This window comes from Onychostoma macrolepis, chromosome 08, assembly GCF_012432095.1.
Source record: "Onychostoma macrolepis isolate SWU-2019 chromosome 08, ASM1243209v1, whole genome shotgun sequence".
Classification (NCBI taxonomy): domain Eukaryota; kingdom Metazoa; phylum Chordata; class Actinopteri; order Cypriniformes; family Cyprinidae; genus Onychostoma; species Onychostoma macrolepis.
Genome location: NC_081162.1, coordinates 19,396,459 through 19,416,671, shown reverse-complemented (window position 1 = coordinate 19,416,671; position 20,213 = coordinate 19,396,459). Strand labels below are relative to the sequence as shown.

The following is a 20,213-nucleotide window of genomic DNA, read 5'->3' as shown; positions in this document are numbered from 1 at the left end:
TTAGCCATTAGAGTGTGCACAGATCAGCACCTCAAATTTCCACTTGAAAAAGTAAACAATCCAGGTACTTTTGGAATACTTATTTTAACATTTTAAGATTTGAGACGCACTAGTTTTAATTTTGAATACTATTTAGGATGGATAGTGTGCAACGTATCAATTTTAACCTGGTGGATGTTAAAGAGAGGCAAAAAAATGTCCCATATACATGGGTGTCACACTGCTTTTAAAAATTTTTTGGCCTATAAGCAACCACCTACAAACTATCCCGAACACCCTTGCAACTGTGCATTGTGAGTATGGTCACCACTCATATTTTCTTCTGAATGTAGTTTTAGTTCTAAATATGTTTAAATAATCCTAATAATAATATCTGAAATGTGTTTAAATAATTACCTAAATGATTCTAAAGATTATGTTGATTGTAATTTTATACTTTAACTTGTGAGATTAACTGCTGCTTTCCAAACCTTGAGAGAAATGATTGTATATCTTGGTCTATAGAATCCATTACTGCTTGTTTTTGTAGGAGCATACGTGCTGTCTAATTTATGTATCCTGGGATGTTTTGTAGAGATGGGTAGAGGATTGTTCCCTCCACCCTAGAATGTACCAAAACCCAGATGTGTTTAAGTGTACATTCACTTGCAGAACCATTTATGTGATCCAAAACCAATAAGCTACGATTTAACAGCTCAAATGGACATGACAGAATAAAGGGGATTGTAATGTTATGAAGACCATATGCTATGATAATATTGCAAACAGCTGCAATGCACGATCTGCGTTAGATGTGAATTTTCCCATGCTACTTCCAATGTTATGCAATTCACACTAAATCGGACCTAGAGGACACTTACCTTAAAATACCCTGCTATGACTCACGACTCTTTGATTTAGAGAGGGAGATCAGAGGTTAATGTTTTGCATGTTTTGCATTTTGTTTGTTTTGTATTAGTTAAACCACAGTGGTTATGGTCCTCCCTGTAAGTAATTTTTCTTGTTCTTCTGCTTGTTCTTGTTATAATGCTGGACATAGTGTAGTGCAATAGTTAGCAGAGGAGATTTCATGAAAAGGCAAAACCTAGAAAACTGAAGGAATAGTTAGTTCACCCAAAATGAAAATTCATGGAATTTTTCTTTTTTCTTTCATGGAACACATAAGGAAACTTTCTAAAAACTGTGTTGCTCTCTCTCATCTATGCAATTAAAATGAATGGGGATTGAAGCATTCAGGCTTCAAAAAGGACGTGAAAGCACCATTAAAGTATCATAAATGTGATCCATGTGACTATATTCTGGTCTTCTGAAACCAGATGATGGTTTTTGTGAGAAACAGACTGAAATGTAAGTTTTTATTTACTGATAAACGCAACATGTAAAATCAACCATCTTCCCAAACCTAAGAAATATATTGTAATAATAATAATTATTATAAGTATTGAAATTATTTTTCTATTATTTAATTATATGATGTATTATTATTATTTTTTTTTATTATTTATTAATAACAGCAACAATAGTTATTATGATTATGATTAATGATTAATTATTATTACTACTAAATAAAATATCAAACAAAAATAATAGATTCAATATTATTATTTTATTGTCATTTTGTTATATGGTCAAAACTTGTGCACATCTACAAACAAGCACAGCATACTTTTAACACATTTTAAAATGCAGTTCATGTCAGAAGAATCACAATTCCATTTTGTATCCAAATTGTGCAGCCTTACCTCCAGAGAGTTGTTAGCCACAGTTGTCAGTAATTAATTACTTAAATTTCAGTCTGTTTCTCACACATCATGTCTAAAACACAGCATATGGACCACCTTTACTTACTTTTGATCCCCCATGTTTTAGTCTCTTTAATTGTAATTGCACAGAAAAACCAGAGCATGGAAAACAGTCTTCAAAATTTCATCTTTGGAATTCTGTGGAAGAACGTTGTTCAGGTTTTGAATGGCATGAGAGTAAATAATGACAGAATTTAGATTTTTGTGTGAACTATTCCTTTAAGAGCAGAAATTCAGGCAAGAGAAAGGTAGAACAGGCTCTAAATGTCCGTGTGAGAGTAATTTGAAGGACAATTGCAGAACTCCCCATCATTAAAGCATCCTTGTACAAAACACACTTTGCAGTGCAACAGCTTAAATCACCACCAACGTGTGCCAGGGAAAAATAGACGTCCTGGCTTGCACCGTCTCTCTCATTCGCTCGGTTCAAAGGGGATAAGTTGTTGCTTCAATGTGCAAATGTCTTTAGCCTGAAGGACCTGTTATGTTACTGTGCCTGTTTGTTCTTGTTTAGAGGAGAAGTTGTGGTTGGGTCTGGCCAAGATGCCTGCATTTAATGTTCCTGATGTTTCTGCCTCTCCCTATGCTTTGTTCCGGGGCCAGTAGAAAAAGTAAAGCAAAGTGGAGAGTGGGTACCTCCGTCATTTTGTAATTTGCACGTATAAAGTGCATTTTAGTCCTCTGTTGTGTCTTTGTGTAGGTTTGCGTTTGGTTGCTCCATACAAGTTTGTGCAATCTCTGTGGCTGCTTGAACATATGCTAATCTTGCCATAATTATATACTGTGATAAGGTTGGTTATGGATTATTCAACACTAACATTCCTAATTTTATTTGTTATATATCATCAAAACATCAAATATTATTTAAAATTTTTTGGGATATATATCCTTAAAATATAATATATATATTATATACATACATAACTTTTTCAGGAATATAAGTGCATTTGATTGATAATATAATAAAACAGTATTTTTACGAGTTTAAATATATATAAATTATCTATATTATTTACATTATATTATTTATAATTATGTATTTTCCATTACAAATGTGTGTCATATATATATATATATATATATATATATATATATATATTTAAATATGTATTATTTTTAAGAAATGTTAGTGCATTTGTGTGATAGAAATTTTTTTAAAAATCAAATAAAAAAATTGCCTTAATGAAAGCATTCTTACAAACTGTTTTAAAAAATTGTCCTAATTAGAATTCATTCATGAAAGCCTGTACCAATAATTGAACGCATATTAATGAATGAATGTACTGATTATTTCCAAATTCACGATCACTCTCAGCCATTAGAGTCAGATTCTGCCTCCTGGTGCACACCTCCCCTCTCTCCAGCAGATAACAACTAAAGCAATCATGGCCATTACTTGTTGAATGCTTCCCAGTCTGGTAGCAGATGTTAGGGCTAAAGGGGAAAGCATTTAAGGACTTTGATTGATGATTTCGGGTAATGAATCAAGTTTGTAACCAGTTCAGAAAACTGTCAGATGGGCCCCGCTTCCACCGTAAAGCAGTTGAAGAGGAGCACAAAGAGAAGGGCTGCTGGGATGAGCCGCTGACGACCGTCAATGCACAGCCGTCCCTCCAGAGGGCTTCTGGGAAAACAATTACTGGGCAAATTCAGAGGAACACATTAACAGCCGGAGCAACCGGGAACAGTGTCCGCCTGTCAGTCTCTCAGGCTGCACAAGAAGCCTGGGGACGGTAGAAGGCCCTTTACGGAACAAGCGACTATCATTTTCATCTGGCCCGGTTTGCGTGGAGTAGTATAATCTATGGCGGGATGACATTTGGAGCAGTTGGAGCTCTGATCTACACTGTTATTTCCATTATAAACTGCAGATGAAGTTGATGCGTCCGCTGTTTTTCGCTTCAAGGTTATGTGTCCTTGGCTAAAGATCCAGCCTACCTGTTCCTTTCATTTCAATACAAGTAGCTTCAAGTAGATCTGTCTCTGCTTATTAGTTCTGCCATTCCATTAAAACTGAACCGATCTGTCGAAGATGTTACATTCAAAACAGCAACAGTCAGTCAAATCCATTCCGCACGGCAACATAAATCATGTACAGTAAATTGCTAACAGCTCAGAACAGGAACATTTAATTTCATCCAAAAGGGCCGTGGTGAGTTTGTGTTGTCATAACAAGCGCTTGTTGCCATTAAGGACTGTTTTGTGGAGATTTAATTTGGTCAATGTGCCGTTCTTGAGGGCTTCTTGAGGTTTATCAGGCATGTTTTGCACATTAGTTTTGTTTGTCTTCCAGGCCTGTACGCCGGCTCCAGCACGACGCACAATGGAGCCCCACTTGAGTTGCTCTCTTCTGGACCTGACCTGCCCCCCAGGCAGCCCCGCCTGGACCGCGACATTGGCAGCCCCCACCATCTCTCCCCGCTGTCTGGCCTCGAGAACACACGGGAAGGGTGAGTACCTAACCCTCCGAGCGTCACGTTTACTCCCAGTTGCTCTGACATACACGCAGGGTGGATGAGATCAATGTAGATGACGTCAGAATGGATGAAGGTTGTCATCACAGTAACAGATATCACTGTAGGCATAGTTACGCACACTGGCTCTGTTCCAGTGAGTGAGCTGTGACAGAAAGGCTGTTATATCTCTGGAAGATATCTCCTTTTGGCCAAAGTTGGCACTGGATGGATCCTTTGAGGAAAAACCAATCAAACCGTGCATTGTGATATGCTCTGTGAACAATCTGAGATGTCTGACAAAGTGAGAAAAAAATTATGATGATGTTATACTTTACTCTAATTAAAAAGTAATTATATAATGATTCACTCAGTAGTCACTTGTTTCATCCTGAATGAATCATTGTTTCAGTGAATCAGTTGAGTGAATTTTATTCACTCATATTGACTGTCAGTTGTTTCTCTCTGGAAAAATCAGTGGCTGAATTCAGAATAGCACACCAGCACACATCTCTAACTGTTTTTGCCATTAAACATATAGTACAAACACTAAATAGAATGCTGAATAAAGCCATTGTTTTTGAATGAATCTTTAAGTTAATGATTCATTGATTCACTCTTAAAGATAGACTTGTTTCAGTCTGGCATGAATGAGTGGTTTTGAACTAGTCACTGAGTAAATTATTTATTAACTCACTTATAAAGATTTTCGCTTGTTTCATTCCTGAATGAATCCGTGTTTCGGAATGAATCGTTTGAATTGTTCATAAAGTTAGGATCACTTTTTTCTTTCTGGAATGAATCAATGGCTGAATTCAGAATAGGATACTAGCATACAACTCTTACAATTTTTGCCATATAAAGATATAGTACAAATAGTAAGTAGTATGCTAGTATGCTTTTCTGAATGCATCCACTGTTTTGGATCAATTCCTGAATAAATCAGTAATTTGAATGAATCATTGAGTAATGATTAATTGACTCACTCATAAAGAGACTTTTTCTGGTATAAATCAATGTTTTGAACTAATTGATTAAGGAAATGATTAATTGACACACTCATAAACATAGTCACTTGTTTCATTCTGGCATGAATGAGTGGTTTTGAACTAATCATTAGAAATCATTAATTGACTCACTTATAAATATTTTCACTTGTTTCATTCCTGAATGAATCGTTTGATTTGCTCATAATGACTGAGTCACTTGTTTCTTTCTGGAATGAATCAGTGGCTGAATTCAGAATAGGATACTAGCATACAACTCTTACTATTTTTGCCATATAAAGATACAGTACAAATACTAAGTAGTATGCTTTTCTGAATTCATCCACTGTTTTCATCCACTGTATCAATTCCTGAATAAATCAGTTATCTAAATGAATCATTGAGTAAATTATTAATTGACTCACTCATAAAGAGACTTTTTTCTGGTATAAATCAATGTTTTGAACTAATTGGTTGAGGGAGTGATTTATTGATTCGTTTGAAACGCTCATAAAGACAGGGTCACTTTTTTCTCTGGAAAAATCAGTGGCTGAATTCAGAATAGCACACTAGCACACTACACTAACTATTTTTGCCATAAGACGTAGTACAAATATAAGTATTGTGCTGAATTACGTCTCTGTATTTGAATGAATCGGTCAATGATTCATTGATTTCAGTCTGGCATGAATGAGTGATTTTGATCTAATCATTGAGTAAATAATTAATTGACTCACTTATAAAGATTTTCACTTGTTTCATTCCTGAATGAATGCGTGTTTTTGAATGATTCATTTGAATAAAAACAGGGTTACATGTTTCTTTCTGGAATGTATCAGTATTACTCTAGCGTATTGCTATTTTTGTCATATAAAGATGTAGTACAAATAGTAAGTAGGTCACTAGAATGTTTTTTCTTTTTCTGAATTCAGACAGTTTTTGATCAATTCCTGAATAAATGAGTAATTTGAATGAATCATTGAGTAAATGATTAATTAACTTTTTCTGGTGTTTTGTTTTGAATTAACTGGTTGAGGGAATGATTTAGCCTATTGGCTCACTCATAAAGACAGTCACTTCTTTCATTCATGAATGAATCTGTTTTAGAATGAATCAGATGTGTTGAGTCATTGACTCGCTTGTAAAGACAATCATTTGTCGCCACTTACTGGTGTAACAATATAACTAGCAGAAAGAGTCTCTGAAAAATACACAAGTAATAATGAGCTTTTTTATTTTAAAACCTAATAACTACAAAATGCGCGTGTGTGTTTTTTGATCTGAACCACGTCTGGGATCTTGTTACTATTGCGGTGCTGCAAGGTTTTTCTCATAACAGGAGATTTTCTTTGGTAATGTGTGCCTTCTAATGTGTTTTTCACTGTGTGTAAGAACCATATTGATTTAGGGGCCTGGATTTATTTACCATCCAAAGCACCACCGGCAGATTTTTCCCTTGTCCATACAGAGCGTTTGTTTTCATTGTAACACGCTCCTAAAACACACACCGTACGACGCATTTGATGCGTGCGGCTGTGCTCTTCCCTTGCTCTGGCTTCAGTGTGTATTTATCCAGCAAATCTAGATTAAACCAATGTCACCCTAACACAACATAAACCAACTCTGTGCTCTTGGCTTCAGTTTGGAGGTGTCAGTGCCGTGTAAGTAAAACAGGACCGTGTTCCCAAAAAAGATTTCGAGTGCACCTCTGTTACTCTCTGTCCTCTGCGTGTAGTGTTGTGGAGCACTCAGAGGAGGAATACAATGAAGCCTAATATGTCCCTAACAGGACTGAGGCATGTTTCCCATTAAAAACCATGATTTCCCTCTGGACCAGCCAAGTCCAAAGCTGCAAATCCAATGTGTCATCAAGACGCGCAATGTGTATAGTGACAAACAGAGATGCTGGAAATGAGAAAGAGGAAAGGAGAAAAAATAGAACAAATCTGTTCTTTTAAAGCATTTTTCTGTTCTTTATCATAGTTAAATGAAGGCAAAAGTGCAGTGTTAAGTAAATGAACTAATTTCACCCACATCTTAGAATAGAAACTTATTCAAGAGCTTGTAAACAACATGACTCTATTGAAACAATAATGAGCTGTACTCCTGTTCTTTTTCTCTTCCTGTTTGCTCAACTGGTAGAGCACCGTGCTAACAACGCCAAGGTTGTGGGTTTTATTCCCAGGGAAAACAAAAACATGTATACTTCGAATGCACTGTTAACGTGTGTAAATATTTATTTTTTTCAGCTTGAAATTTGAATCAAAGCCACGTTTTTGTTAGCATAAGCCCATTGGATACGTCAATTTCTAGCAAAAATACTCCAACATCCATAAAATGTGCTCAGGCAGCAGTGAGTTATCATGTTCTTTAAAACCTTTTTGGAAGGTGAGCTGTTTTTCCAGGTCGTGTAAAGAATGCAAAAAAAGCTCAAGAAAATTAGCGAGCCATTTTAAAGCTCCACAAACAATTACTGCTACTTGGAGAGGAATGAGAGCTGAACGAAACCAGCTCAGGGGATACGCATGTAACTCTATACGCTATTGCACTGAAGGTCACGATGACATATTCGAGTGTACAGAGGACTCTGCTATTCACTGATGCTGAAGGTTTAAGTCTGTGAAAACGTAAGATTATACACACCCTTCACACAAAGCATGAGATGAAGGTGGACATTACCTTTTTTTGGAAGTAATGAGCATATGTGGAGCTTGAAATGTAGTATTTTATCCACCTAGTAAGTCCAGTGTCAGCTGTAATATTATAACTTCCCCATACAGTCGCGCTGACAACGCAGTGTTAAGAAAATGGCCGTCGTCTTGTTTGCGGAAGTCATTAGAGTTGGGGTTCTCGATCAGAAATGCATATGCACATATAGCACACTTTATGCCATGCATCTAACGCCACATCTCTGCCAGGACCTACAACTAACCAGGTATGAAACGTCTACTTACATTTGAAGATGGAGCATTTTGATTTACATGTTTAAAGCCTAGAGTATACTCTTGGCTGCCAAAGTCAACAGCAGCTGCCGCTCTTGTTTTTCCCAAATGGTTTAGCAGGACGTTAAACATTTTGACAAAATTATCTAACTTGCTTGACTCCACTGCTGCAGCCTCTGACCTCATTGCTAAATGTGTTTACCCTGGCTGAAATGGCCCATTTAGACTCCTTTTACTTCGCAAATACTAGTGTCATTTTCTGAAGCTAATATTAAAAAATATGCCAGTGAAAATACATCTAGTGGTCTCCGTTGTGTGTAGTTTGAGATGGAGGGAGGCAGAAGTGTTCGGCTTTTGCTCAGAGGAACGTGCTCACTAGCCTGGAGGGCCAAGGGGCTTAATGGGTGGCATTGGCACCTCAACGGTTTCATTTACGTGTTTTGTAGGTGACAGCTTTACAGTAAAATTAGGAATAGCCGATCCTGGTGTACGTTAATGGTAATGAGAAACAGGTTTGTATTAACGAGAGGATATAAAAAATGACATATTTTTTTATTGGAGTACGTTTATATTCAATACTGTTCAAAAATTTGGGGTTGGATTTTCAGGTTTTTGAAAGAAGTCTTTTATACTCGCCAAAGCTACAGTTATTTTTGCCAATAATACAGTAAAACAGTAATACTGTAAAATATTATTACAATTTCAAATAAATAATTTCTATTTTAATATATTTTACAATGTAATTTATGTCTCTCAAGACAAAATTTAATTATTCCAGTCTTAAGTGTGTCACATGATACTTGCTCAAGAAAAATTTCTTATTATTATAAAAAGTAATTAATAATTAATTAATAAAAAATAAATGCGCTTTTTTTCCCCTTTCCATCCATCAAAGAATCCTGAAAAAAATATGTCATGGTTTTCACAAAAATATAATAAAAACAAATTTGCAGCAAAAACAGTTTTTAACGCTGATAATAAGAACAGTTATTAATAATTGAGCACCAGTAATAATTGGTAATAAATGAGCATTAGATCAGCATATTAGAATTATTTCTGAAGGATCATGTGACCCTGAAGACTTTTTAATTTTTGTCATGACAGAAATAAATTACATTTTAGAATATATTCAAATATATAAGTTAATTATAATATCACACAATACTACAGTTTTTACTGTATTTTTATTAAATAAATGCTGCCTTGGTAAGCATAAGAGACTTACTTCAAACACATTTAAAAAATCCTAGTAATTCTAAACTTTTGACCAACATTGCATATATTTAGTCTCATAAAAGTCTGATTAGTGTCATAAAATATAGTCATAAAGAATAAAATTCCTTGAACTTGAGTCCATTTCAGCAGGTTTTAGTATCACCCGCTGATCTAAACGGTAGCTACACTGATACATTGTATCTTAAACTAATTTCCCCGCTTGACTGCGCATTGAGCGTTTGAGCACTTTAGCTTTTGAGTGTTTAGAAGCAAGCAATAGGCTTGGATCAGCGAGGGCCTGATCTCTCACGAGTGGCTTTAGTTTGCTAACCAGAACCAGAAAGGTTCCCACCGACCCGTGCCAAGTCAGCGGCCACTTCGTTCTTCAATCAGAAGAGCTTACCGTGAGACACCGGGGATATCCACGCTCTCTCATACACACCGTCTCCCAGCGGAGCACAACCTGACAGGTGAGACAAGACAAACTGAGAACAGAGCACTCTTCTTCACGAATCTTCATTCAAAAAGGATGTGGGGAAAAAAACTCCATCTTGATCTATTTTGTCTCCAGCCGATTCCTGGAGGATTTGTGTCTGTTTGAGCATAAGGATTGCCTCACCCCTCAAAGCAGCACCTCTGTTGCACGATTTGTAAGGTCTTTGACCCCTCTAACAGGGATTAAACTGGAACGTGACACTATGACAGAGCTTTTCATGAGCCTGCCTTTAATAACAGTATTATTCCATCATCCAAAATGTAACTTTTCAATGTGTGTCAGCAGTGTAAACTCAACTTCAAACCTCCAATGGTTTGTCCACATTAATGTTATTTTTTTCTTTTTATGTGGTCAAAGTTACTATGTCCCATTTAGACAGTAGTTCTTTGATCCTTTTGGTGGTTACTTTCTGAGCCAGACGTAAAATAACTGTTCTTTAACATGGAGCACGTCCAGTGAATCATATTCAGAAGAGTCTCGTTCACTGAATCATGTCTGCTGTGCTGAGTAAGGACTTACTCATGTCAACTGAGCGATGCTCTGGGATATTCACACATGTTCCCATGGAGTCACATTCACTGAATCACAGTCAGCATTAAACACTTTGCCTTTATTACTCAATCTGCTACTTTGAAGAAATACCCTTTGTAAACACTTTGTTCACAAGCAAACTATTAAGGGTTAGGTCATTATGCTTTGAAGTTCCTTAAGTCGACTCATCATTGCCTTTTTTAAGATAGTGGACCAGAGTTTCCTATCCCATCACTCTTGACTCAATATAACCAATTCAGAAAGCCCAAAAATCAGTCATAAGGACAATTTTGCATGACTCAATTCCCCATCTCGCTGATTCTGAATGGAGGATGTGGCTATATTTTGTTGAATTACTGCTGTTGCGATCAATAGAAAATGTAAATAAACATCTAATTTAAATGAAAATTAATTTCTTAAAAATTTCTGGAAGTTTATTTTAAATCCCAATTGGCATGTTTTTGCTGAAAATAATGATATGTACTTAAATATGTACACTGTAAAAAATGACTGTGATTTTAATGGTAAAAACTGTGAAAATGCTACTGTAAAAACCTGTTAAATGGTTAAGGGTAAGTTCCCCTAATATATACGGTGAAAAACTGTAATAGACATTTCAGACAATTTTATGGTGAAATACCGTTTTTGGAAGTGAAAAAGAATGTAAAATTTACAGGGAAAAAAACGTAAATTGACGTTCCCAGAATGCCCTGCGTTGCATTTCAAATTGGATGTTTTTTCTTTGAAATAACTATGTTTCTTCTTGGTTTTTTCTTATCAGTTGTTTATTAGGGTTGTATGTTACATCTAATGTTGTTAAATTAATGTTTATTGCATATTTCAGTTTAATGAGTCTCACCATGATGGTGTTTAGTGTTTGTGTGAATGACACTGTGCACCTTCTATATATGATATTATTTAAAAGCTGCTTGTGATAGGCTTTGGTTCATCATGTGACTTTCTCATCACCACATGCATTTGGTGGTTATCAGTGCATTACAAAGGTACAAAACAGATTTCAGTACTTCAGGAGGTTGGTATATTAACGTTATATCAGTTAATGAAATTACGGTATTTATCTGTAAATTTAAGTTAAAACCGTAAAATCTAAAATGTTGCTACCGTATTTTTTACGGTTCAACTAGGAAGTTTGATTGACAGGCAATCTGACCTGCATTATAGTTGACACCTACATTAACACTTTACAGTTGGTTTCATGACTGTAAGTCATTCTCTTCAAAAGCTATTGCAGTTAGAATAGTGTATACCAATGTCATATGCATCTTTAGAGATGTCCCCTAAGTGTGCAAATATCGAATGTCCAACATCAAGCCAACTTTATGTCAGCCCATTCGCCGAATCTGCCATTTTGTCCGACAAACAAACCAGACAGGAGAGTAGATTAATGTGGGTGGACTTCAACTTTAAAAAATGGTGTGTATTGATGTCTTACCACGGATGAAACAAGACACCTTCTGATGTTCATTCATGTTTACTCCATACTATAACTAGTAAATATGAAAAAATTTGGTTCACATGCCACTTGAACTGAGGTGCTAAAGCGATCTGTCACGACACATTAAAGAGCCAAACAGTATTTATAGTTTAAATTTCTTACAAAATGACAAAATGTGTAAGCTTAGACTTTGTTTCATACCAAAAATAACCTGTTCTGTCTTGTCTGTCGTCGCGGCATCAGTTTCCTCTTTGCTCCACAATGTATCTTTGCGAAGGGTCAGTTGTGCTGCTTAATATTTTAGTAGAAACCATGATACTTTTTTCAGGATTCTTTGATGAATAGAATGTACAAAAGAACAGCATTTCTTTGAAACAGAAATGTTTTATGACAGAGTAAAAGTCTTACAGCATCAACTGTACTTTTCTTTCCTTGTTTACATCCGGTTTGACTTAAGTGTCATACTTGAGTAAGCCAAATGCTTTTCTATCACTTTTGAAGATTAGATGAACATCAACTTTTGGATGATCCATAGGTCCGTGGCCATACAAGCTCTTATGACGTGAGACACAGGCTGTATAGTCACAAAAAGAGCCTGCGAAGCTGAAAGCAGATGATCAGTGAAGGTAAATACCGAAGGGAGAGATTAATCTTGCATATGAAAGATTCCCCTCATTCCTGGAGCCTTAGCGAGCTGCAGCTGGCAGTGATTATAGCATGATTCACTTTAGCTGCACATAGAGGCTGCTTGTAAAAATATGAACAGTATAACTGTTTCCTGAGCTTGTGCTGACAGCAGCTCCCAGGGGGAACGCTGCCGCCGTGCTCTCCGCAGAAACACATGGCCGCACGTCAGATCACAGCCAGCGACTAGAGCCGAACAGCTTTCCTGCATACGAACACAGGCTAGCCCTCTAACTCTAATTCCTAAACGTATATTTGCTGCATGCCTTGTGAAATATGTTAGCAAAGCTTTTGAGGACATGGCTGTTTAAGGAGAGCCCCATGACTCATGGGGTTACATCCGAGCACAGTTAAAAAAAAGAAAAGAAAAAGTGTATATTTTTTATGCACTTGTGATGAAACTGATTCCTTGGAATGTGAATTTGGCTAAGAGTGAAAAACGACATAATGGTCTAACAGATGTAACAGCCAAGGAAGTCCTTATCAGATTCTGGGCAAATGAATGATGGGAAATATCACTCCCACACGAGGCCTGAAACATAAATAAAAAAGAATTATCAACTCATTGGAGTCCAAATTTTACATTAGCACTTCACTAGGTCTTAACTTTGTGGATGATAGTACAAAAGGCAATTAAAATGCAATTTATAATGTGTCTGTTTAAATGTGCGTGCTCTAAAGGTGCATGAAAGGTTTCCTTTGTTTAAAAAAGTGTTACTCGTTATAGCAATAGTGTTTTTAAAAAAAAAGTAAAATCACTCACATGAGCTCATGTCACTGGCTCATAATTTATTTTATTTTTTTATTTTAGTAGTTTGTGTGGGACATATAAAAGGATCAAAGCAATGAACAAACATTTGCTGCTGGGTTGCATATGATATTGGGGGAGGGACATTCTCATTCAAGAGCATTTGATTGGACAAAAATTGGTGCAGTGCAGGATGAGTCATCAATGTTTTTGCTTCATTTTTGCTTCATTGTGAAATATTATTACAGTTTAAAATAAATGTTTTCTACTTGAATATATTTTAAAATGTAATTTATTCCTGTGACAGAAAAATGTAATATTCATCATCCATTGCACTAGTCTTCAATGTCACATGATCCTTCAGAAATCATTCTAATATGTTGATTTGGTCTTATTATAATCAATAATGTTGACAACAATTGTGCTGCTTAATATTTTTTGTGGAAACTATGATAATTGTTTTTTTTTTCAGATTTATTTAATAAATTCAAAAGAACGGCATTTATATAACATGTCTTTACTTTCACTTTCGCTAAATTTATTGTGTAGTTACAGAATAAAAGTATTAATTTGTTTTAAAAAACATCTTGCTGGCTGCAAACTTTTGAACCATGGAGTTTATCTTCTAAAAGTGAATTTTATCAGTATTTGGGAGTAGACTAGCATATACAGTGAATGTATTTTAGTAAAGAGTATAGAATAGCCTTAAAGGGACTTGGAAAAATGGAAAAAGCCACAAAACCCTAATATTTATTCCATGAGGTCTTTAATATTTAAGTAAAAAATGTAAACATGTTTATAAATACTGAGAATGAACAGGCAGTAATGCGCATTCATTTGTTCATTTCCTCTCTCCCTCCATATTTTACAGTATAACTGCATATGTCCTCATAATATCTCTCCATAACTAGCATCTGTTTGTCATACTTCTGTTTAAACAGGCGATTCTTTGAGTTTGTTTTTGTTCTCTGTTCATTTCTGAAATTCAGAATATGACTCTTTGATGTGTGCACTAAAGGCAGAGAGCCTTGACTTAGGGGGCAGGAACGACTTCACAGGGCCATTGGGTTGGCACTCCGCATCTCGCTGGAACTTGGTTTTGCATATTTGAAGACTTGCTTGTGACAGCTGCATCTAATGGCACTAACAAAGCCTTTATTTGTTCCATTGTGTGCAAGCATGAGCTAGCTATCATAACTTCCCCAAAGCCATCACAGTGTACAGTAAGTCAGGGGCATGTTATGTATAAGTGGCATCTGGAGTGAAGAACGGGCTTGTACTCAATCAAAACCAGGCTCTTGACTTTCCATTATAACAAGAATTGGAAAAGGATAAAGCATGTTAGAGTAAATAAAAAATAAATGAACAAAATAAATAAATAATGTTTCACTTTAGGCTATGTGACTCTTTTTCTGAGGTAATCCTCTCAGATCTTTCTCAGGGTTAAAGGTAGGATGGGGTGAGGCTATAAAGTTACTATAAAGTAATATTCACAGGACTCGTATAAATTATATACTCTATATGAAATTTTATAGCATTGTTTTTGCCTGCTTATATTCCACCATTAATCTTAATAGTTAACGCTCACTTTCTCTCTTCCAGGTTATCCGGAGCTTTGCTGTCTCCAGGGATCAGTCTGCTGAAGGCCGCCACGTCTCCTCCACCAACACTAGAGAAGCAACAGAACTCCTCTTCCAGCCAGCAACACCTCCACACTCACCATAAACCCTACACCGCCTTCCACAACCTGCCTTCAAGTGAAGGTACGAGACCTTCTGTGTTTGTTTGCTCTGATTTTATTGGGTGGTAGTCTTCACACACATCAAAAGTCTAGCACTTCCTTTAGGCTGATTTAAAAAAAAAAAAAAAAAGGAAATAAAAGGAAACGCTGGATTGCATTTCACAAGAAAATACTTCTTTAGTCTGTCTACTTCAGAATTTTAATTCAGTGTGTTACTTTCCATTTCTTTGTAATTATTTGTGAAATTTCTAACTGAAAATTGTTTCAAAGTAAATCCTACACCAAAAAGTTTTCAGTGTGGATATTAAACTAGATTTTTCCATTCTTTATGGTGGTCACCACGATGATTTTGGGGTGTTGTGGTTGGTTGCCAGGGTGTTGTTATTTGCTTTCCAAGTTATTCAGAATGGTTTTTTAATGTGTTGCTAAGTTGTTCTGAGTGTTTGTTAGGTGGTTGCTTACTGGCCCAAATTAAAAGAGTCGCTAAGATCATTTTAGTCCCTCAGATCCCTCCTTTAGTAGTCTATGGGATTTTTGTTTGTCTGGTTTATTGTCCAGTATGATTGCTTAGAAAAATAATAGTACACATCTCTTCAAGAAGCCACATAACCAAACACAAATCTGAGCAATTAGATGAGGTTATAAAAGGTGAAGTCTGCATTAAAAGGAAATTGCAATTTGTATTTCCTTTACTATTTTACCCTGTAAAGCCTTATGCAACAGCCAGAAAAGGTCTTTATTATTATTATTATTATTTAACATTTTATCTAACTTTTATGCAAAATCAAAAAAGAAGAGTATCATATTTGATACATATTTGATATTGTATGATATATAGGATATATGGAGCTCATACTCGAGGAGGAAAAAACACCTGTTTTATTCAGTGGCCCAAACTAAGCAAAAATTTGCAATTTGTTGAAGTTGCGGATATTTATGTGGTAAAAAGTAAGGTGAAATTCTGATTGCTTGTATATCAATTAGATCTTTAACAGTATAGCAGACTATTTACATACAATTCATATATATAAATATCAGTTGTTATAATATGTCTTGGTAAGATGATATTAAAATGCTGAGTTTCATGACCAAATACAGTGATTAAGAGATGAACCAATGAACATTCTTCAAAAGTCTGATGTATCATGTTTGATACTCACATTTTAACATGTTTTTTTCTAAAAACTGAAGTTGCTTGAGTCGAATAAGTGTTCACATATGACACAGTAGGCTTTATGGGGTTAAAATTATGTGCACAGATACAGTAATTTATAATGAACACTTCAGTATCCCATAAAAATAAAGAACTGTCAATTTTGATTTCATGGTAAAGCAACATTGGTAATCATTCCCTGAGCAAGTACCACAAACAAGAGTCAAAACTCTCACGGTTCCAGTTGCCTGCCTTTACTTGTGATCTATTGGAATATACCTGCTGAAAAATCTCAGCACATGAGTGTTTGATGTCAGAGAGAGTCCCATCGGTGTGAGAGCTGGCGTAGTCTCTGCAGTGCTGTGTGCATCAGCCAGAACATGTGGGCTGAAAGAGACGCCTGGAACCACAAGAGGAAGCTTTTTGCTCTAAAACCACCCAGTCCAAAACAGCTCAGCTGTCTGTCAAAAGAACTGCTGTGAAAGAGAAATGCTCGACTTCCTTGTCAGGACACAGATGTACATGTGTGTACCACCTCAAATCCAAGACCCCCATCTGAGAGAGACTACTTGTTTAACACTTCTGGAAGCAACCCTGGAGAAACAGGGGAATAGTCCAAAAATAGAAATACAAACAGGAATGCAGGCTTTCTGTGGCTTTTGCCATCGCTATTTTAGGTTTTGAACATATAGAAAAAAGCCACATTTAAATGACATTTCATTCTGACGTTTTACTTTGTGTTTGGGTATGTGTACACAGATTACCGTGGCAATTTCCAGAGCTGTTTCCATTTTGGCGACGGCTACAGAATGGACCAGTCCATCAGCGGCGGCCATCAATCTGCAGAGTCCCACAGCTTCAACACAAACCAACACAACGGCTTCCACATGAGCTGTTCCACCAGCACCTCTTCCACAGGTACACAAATACCCCCTTAAAGTGCAGTCTCATTAGTGAAATTACTAGGGCATAAAAATTTGCCTATTGTCAGTAGAGTAGCGTTGTATAAAGCACTGCAAATTTGTGTGACCAGCTTGTGAATCTGCATGGCCAAATCTTTCACCTACTGATGGTTCAAATCTCTGCTTTTGACATTAAAGTAATGTATCGGAGCATGATTCGTTTTTTTCCAAAAGCAATTTAATTTGTGTGCTAGCACTAAAATGATCGCTAAAATGTCTACAATGTCTATTTTTTTTTTTTTTTAAATAAAACAAAAAAATAATAAAATAAAATGTTTTGCCTTTACTATTTTTGCCCTGACACGAAATTGAGCAGATTGAAATGACTGCATTTTGGCTGTGAAAATTCGCAGAACAACAGTAAATGTGACTACACTTTTTCCTCCACAAATACTTTTCAAATGAAGTATACTTGATATTGTCATTTGCCATTATACATTAGGGCACTGTAGCTTCATTTCAGCACATCAACAGTAAATAGGCAACATGGTTAGTAACAACTCAACTGATCTGGCTTTGTAGTCATCTTGTCGTTTTTCTTTCCCATATTACCCATCAGTCTGTCTCCAGTTTCACTGCCCTACAATTTATTCTTGTAATTAAACAAGTGTATTTCAAATCTGCAAAAAATTGGGTAGTATCCTCAAAAAGACAACTGCCTTATCTTCCCTTCAAGGGTGCACATTAGTAGCATTAATTAGTACCTCAAGGTACTAACGGGCTAACAGGACTTTTTTTTTTGCACATTTTAATACAAGTTTAACGTATTTTTCCATATTTTCCTTTTTTTCCCCCATAATGCAAAGGTTTCAGCTTGGTGCCGGACATCATAGGATCAGGTTGCCAGTTCTCACCGGGCACAGAGGAGAGTGTTTTCTTTCAGGTGGGCGGGTTCGATCGCGGCTTGAGCCAAATGTCATCAGTGTACACAGAGACATAGGACCAGCTTACCTTGTCGGCCATCAACACAATTGTCTTCTTTCAGACCAAAACTCTCTTTTCTTTTATCTATGCAGTTTCAACCTGTCAAGAGTTTAGATTTTTTCCCTCAGAATTCATCTTTTTTTCCATGAAATCCGTAGTTGGATCACCTCAGTTGGACTGAAATATCTGCTCCCTTGACTACGTGAAAAGCTGCTATTCCACAGCAACGAAGGTTAAATGATGAAGGGTTTGTGTTTGTGGAGTGTTTATTTGTGGATGTTATGAAATTGTGCTTTTTTCACAGTGTTTTGAAAGATATGTTCAAAGTCTCATGAGATACTCCCTTTTCGTCATCAAGGCATCACTAGTCTTAATAAATCCAGCTGGTCAGTTCAGATCCTATTGTGACTTTGGAACGGTTTGATAGAAACTTCAGAACCACCACAGCTCATCAGTGATGAGTTCCACATTTCCCTCTCAGAGCTCTTTTTCTGATTTGTTGGCTGTTGTGTTGGAAACAATTATTTAGTGTTGCTGTGTTTTGTCAGTGAATGTTTGCAAATGTTTGTATTGCTTTGTCATTTGGTTGTCATCATCCCAGATAAACAGAGTTCTTTATTTTGTAATGGTTGATGGCTTTAATATCTACCACACTTTCAACGTATGTATAAAATGTACAGTTTGTTTAATATTAATAATTATGTCAATCTCTGAATCTCTGAAAATAAATGACTCTTGAGTATTGCGGTCTAATGCTCATCACTTGTATGTTTTAGCTGTGGTAATTATGTTGACTGTTTAACTAAATAAATATGGTGTTACTCAGACTCAAATATCATTAAATTCAGTTTAAACACTATGAAATATACTGGAGAATCAAATTCCAAGATATTTTGCAAATGATTTGCATATGTTCCCTTTACTTTACATGAGTTTATTGGAATTAGTCCCAGCCATATAAATGAACTGAGCAGGAAAAACATTTGTAATTTCATAAACTATTGTAGACTATTCTTAGGTGGAGTCTGCCCCCTTTTGGAGAGGATGAGGATCATTCGTCTCAGAAAATCTGTCATAACATATACTTACAGGAACAATTCTCATTTACTCCCTCTCATGTCATTCCAAACCCATTAATCAAAATTCACATTTTTTGGTTTGAACTATCCTTTCAGGTTTCAAATAAATACTAAATATCACAAATGAGACCATAGAAAACAGCACTCCAAAAAACTGATGAGTCGATTATATTGTTTCATGTAATCAGAGATCTACAGTCAGGAGCCTTTAAGACTGTGACCTTTTTAAAGTTTTATGTGTTTCATAATTATATAGGTTTTAGTTTTACACAATCAGGCACGAAAATATTTATTCATAATTTCACATTTTCACCCAGATTTTTTTTATTTTTTACATGGAATCTGAATGATTCATATTCAAGATTCAATCACTTTATTGTTATTACTAAGTACATGACTGACTTTTTTAATTTGAAATTTAATTTTTTTGATTAACATATGAGTGACAAACAACTCGCATGAGCTGAAGTGACAGGAATAAATAGAACAAAGAAAAACAATAAATAATAAATAATAGTAATAGTGTAATATTGGTTGGGTTCTATCTCTTTTTCTTATAAGATGGGACTAAATGAGCTCACAGTTCAATTGACTTGCTGCCACCACCTTTGTTTAGCCCGGTTAGGTCCGGGATATGGAGTCTGAGCAACCACAACCAGAGTAAGGAAATAGGAATACCAACACATTTCTAGTTTAAACAGCAGTATAAAATTCATCAAACACATGCTTACAAAACCCATAAAACTCTACTCAGAAGTGCATCACTTCACTCTGACATAGGTGCATCAAATATAAAAGGGCACGGCAAACATGAAACATCACACGTGTACTCATTGCCGTGGGAAGTAGGGGTGCTGAGGGTGCTGCAGCACCCCCTGGTGTGTAGCCCAAGAAAAAATGGGGGGGCTGGGATGGCTGTGTTAAAAAATAAATAAATGAAAACTTTGTAACAAAAAATAAATGAAACTCATTTTATTAATTTGTATATTCATTACAATTAATAGAAAAAAGAAGCTTAAGCCTACAATGACAATAAGCAAC

The 20,213-nt window shown here is 35.9% G+C and overlaps 1 protein-coding gene across 2 annotated transcripts in view; it reads left to right on the top strand.

Moving 5' to 3' along the window:
* Positions 1-18,804, top strand: part of LOC131545837 (zinc finger protein GLIS1) — a 78,569-nt gene extending 59,765 nt beyond the window's left edge. For both annotated transcript variants that reach the window (XM_058785024.1, XM_058785023.1), the window contains 4 exons: positions 4,096-4,252; positions 14,916-15,076; positions 16,967-17,125; positions 17,976-18,804. In XM_058785024.1, coding sequence (XP_058641007.1) covers positions 4,096-4,252; positions 14,916-15,076; positions 16,967-17,125; positions 17,976-18,109 — 611 coding nt within the window. In that variant the 3' untranslated portion in view covers positions 18,110-18,804. The remainder of the gene's footprint in view (positions 1-4,095; positions 4,253-14,915; positions 15,077-16,966; positions 17,126-17,975) is intronic.
* Positions 18,805-20,213: the final 1,409 nt, after the last annotated feature.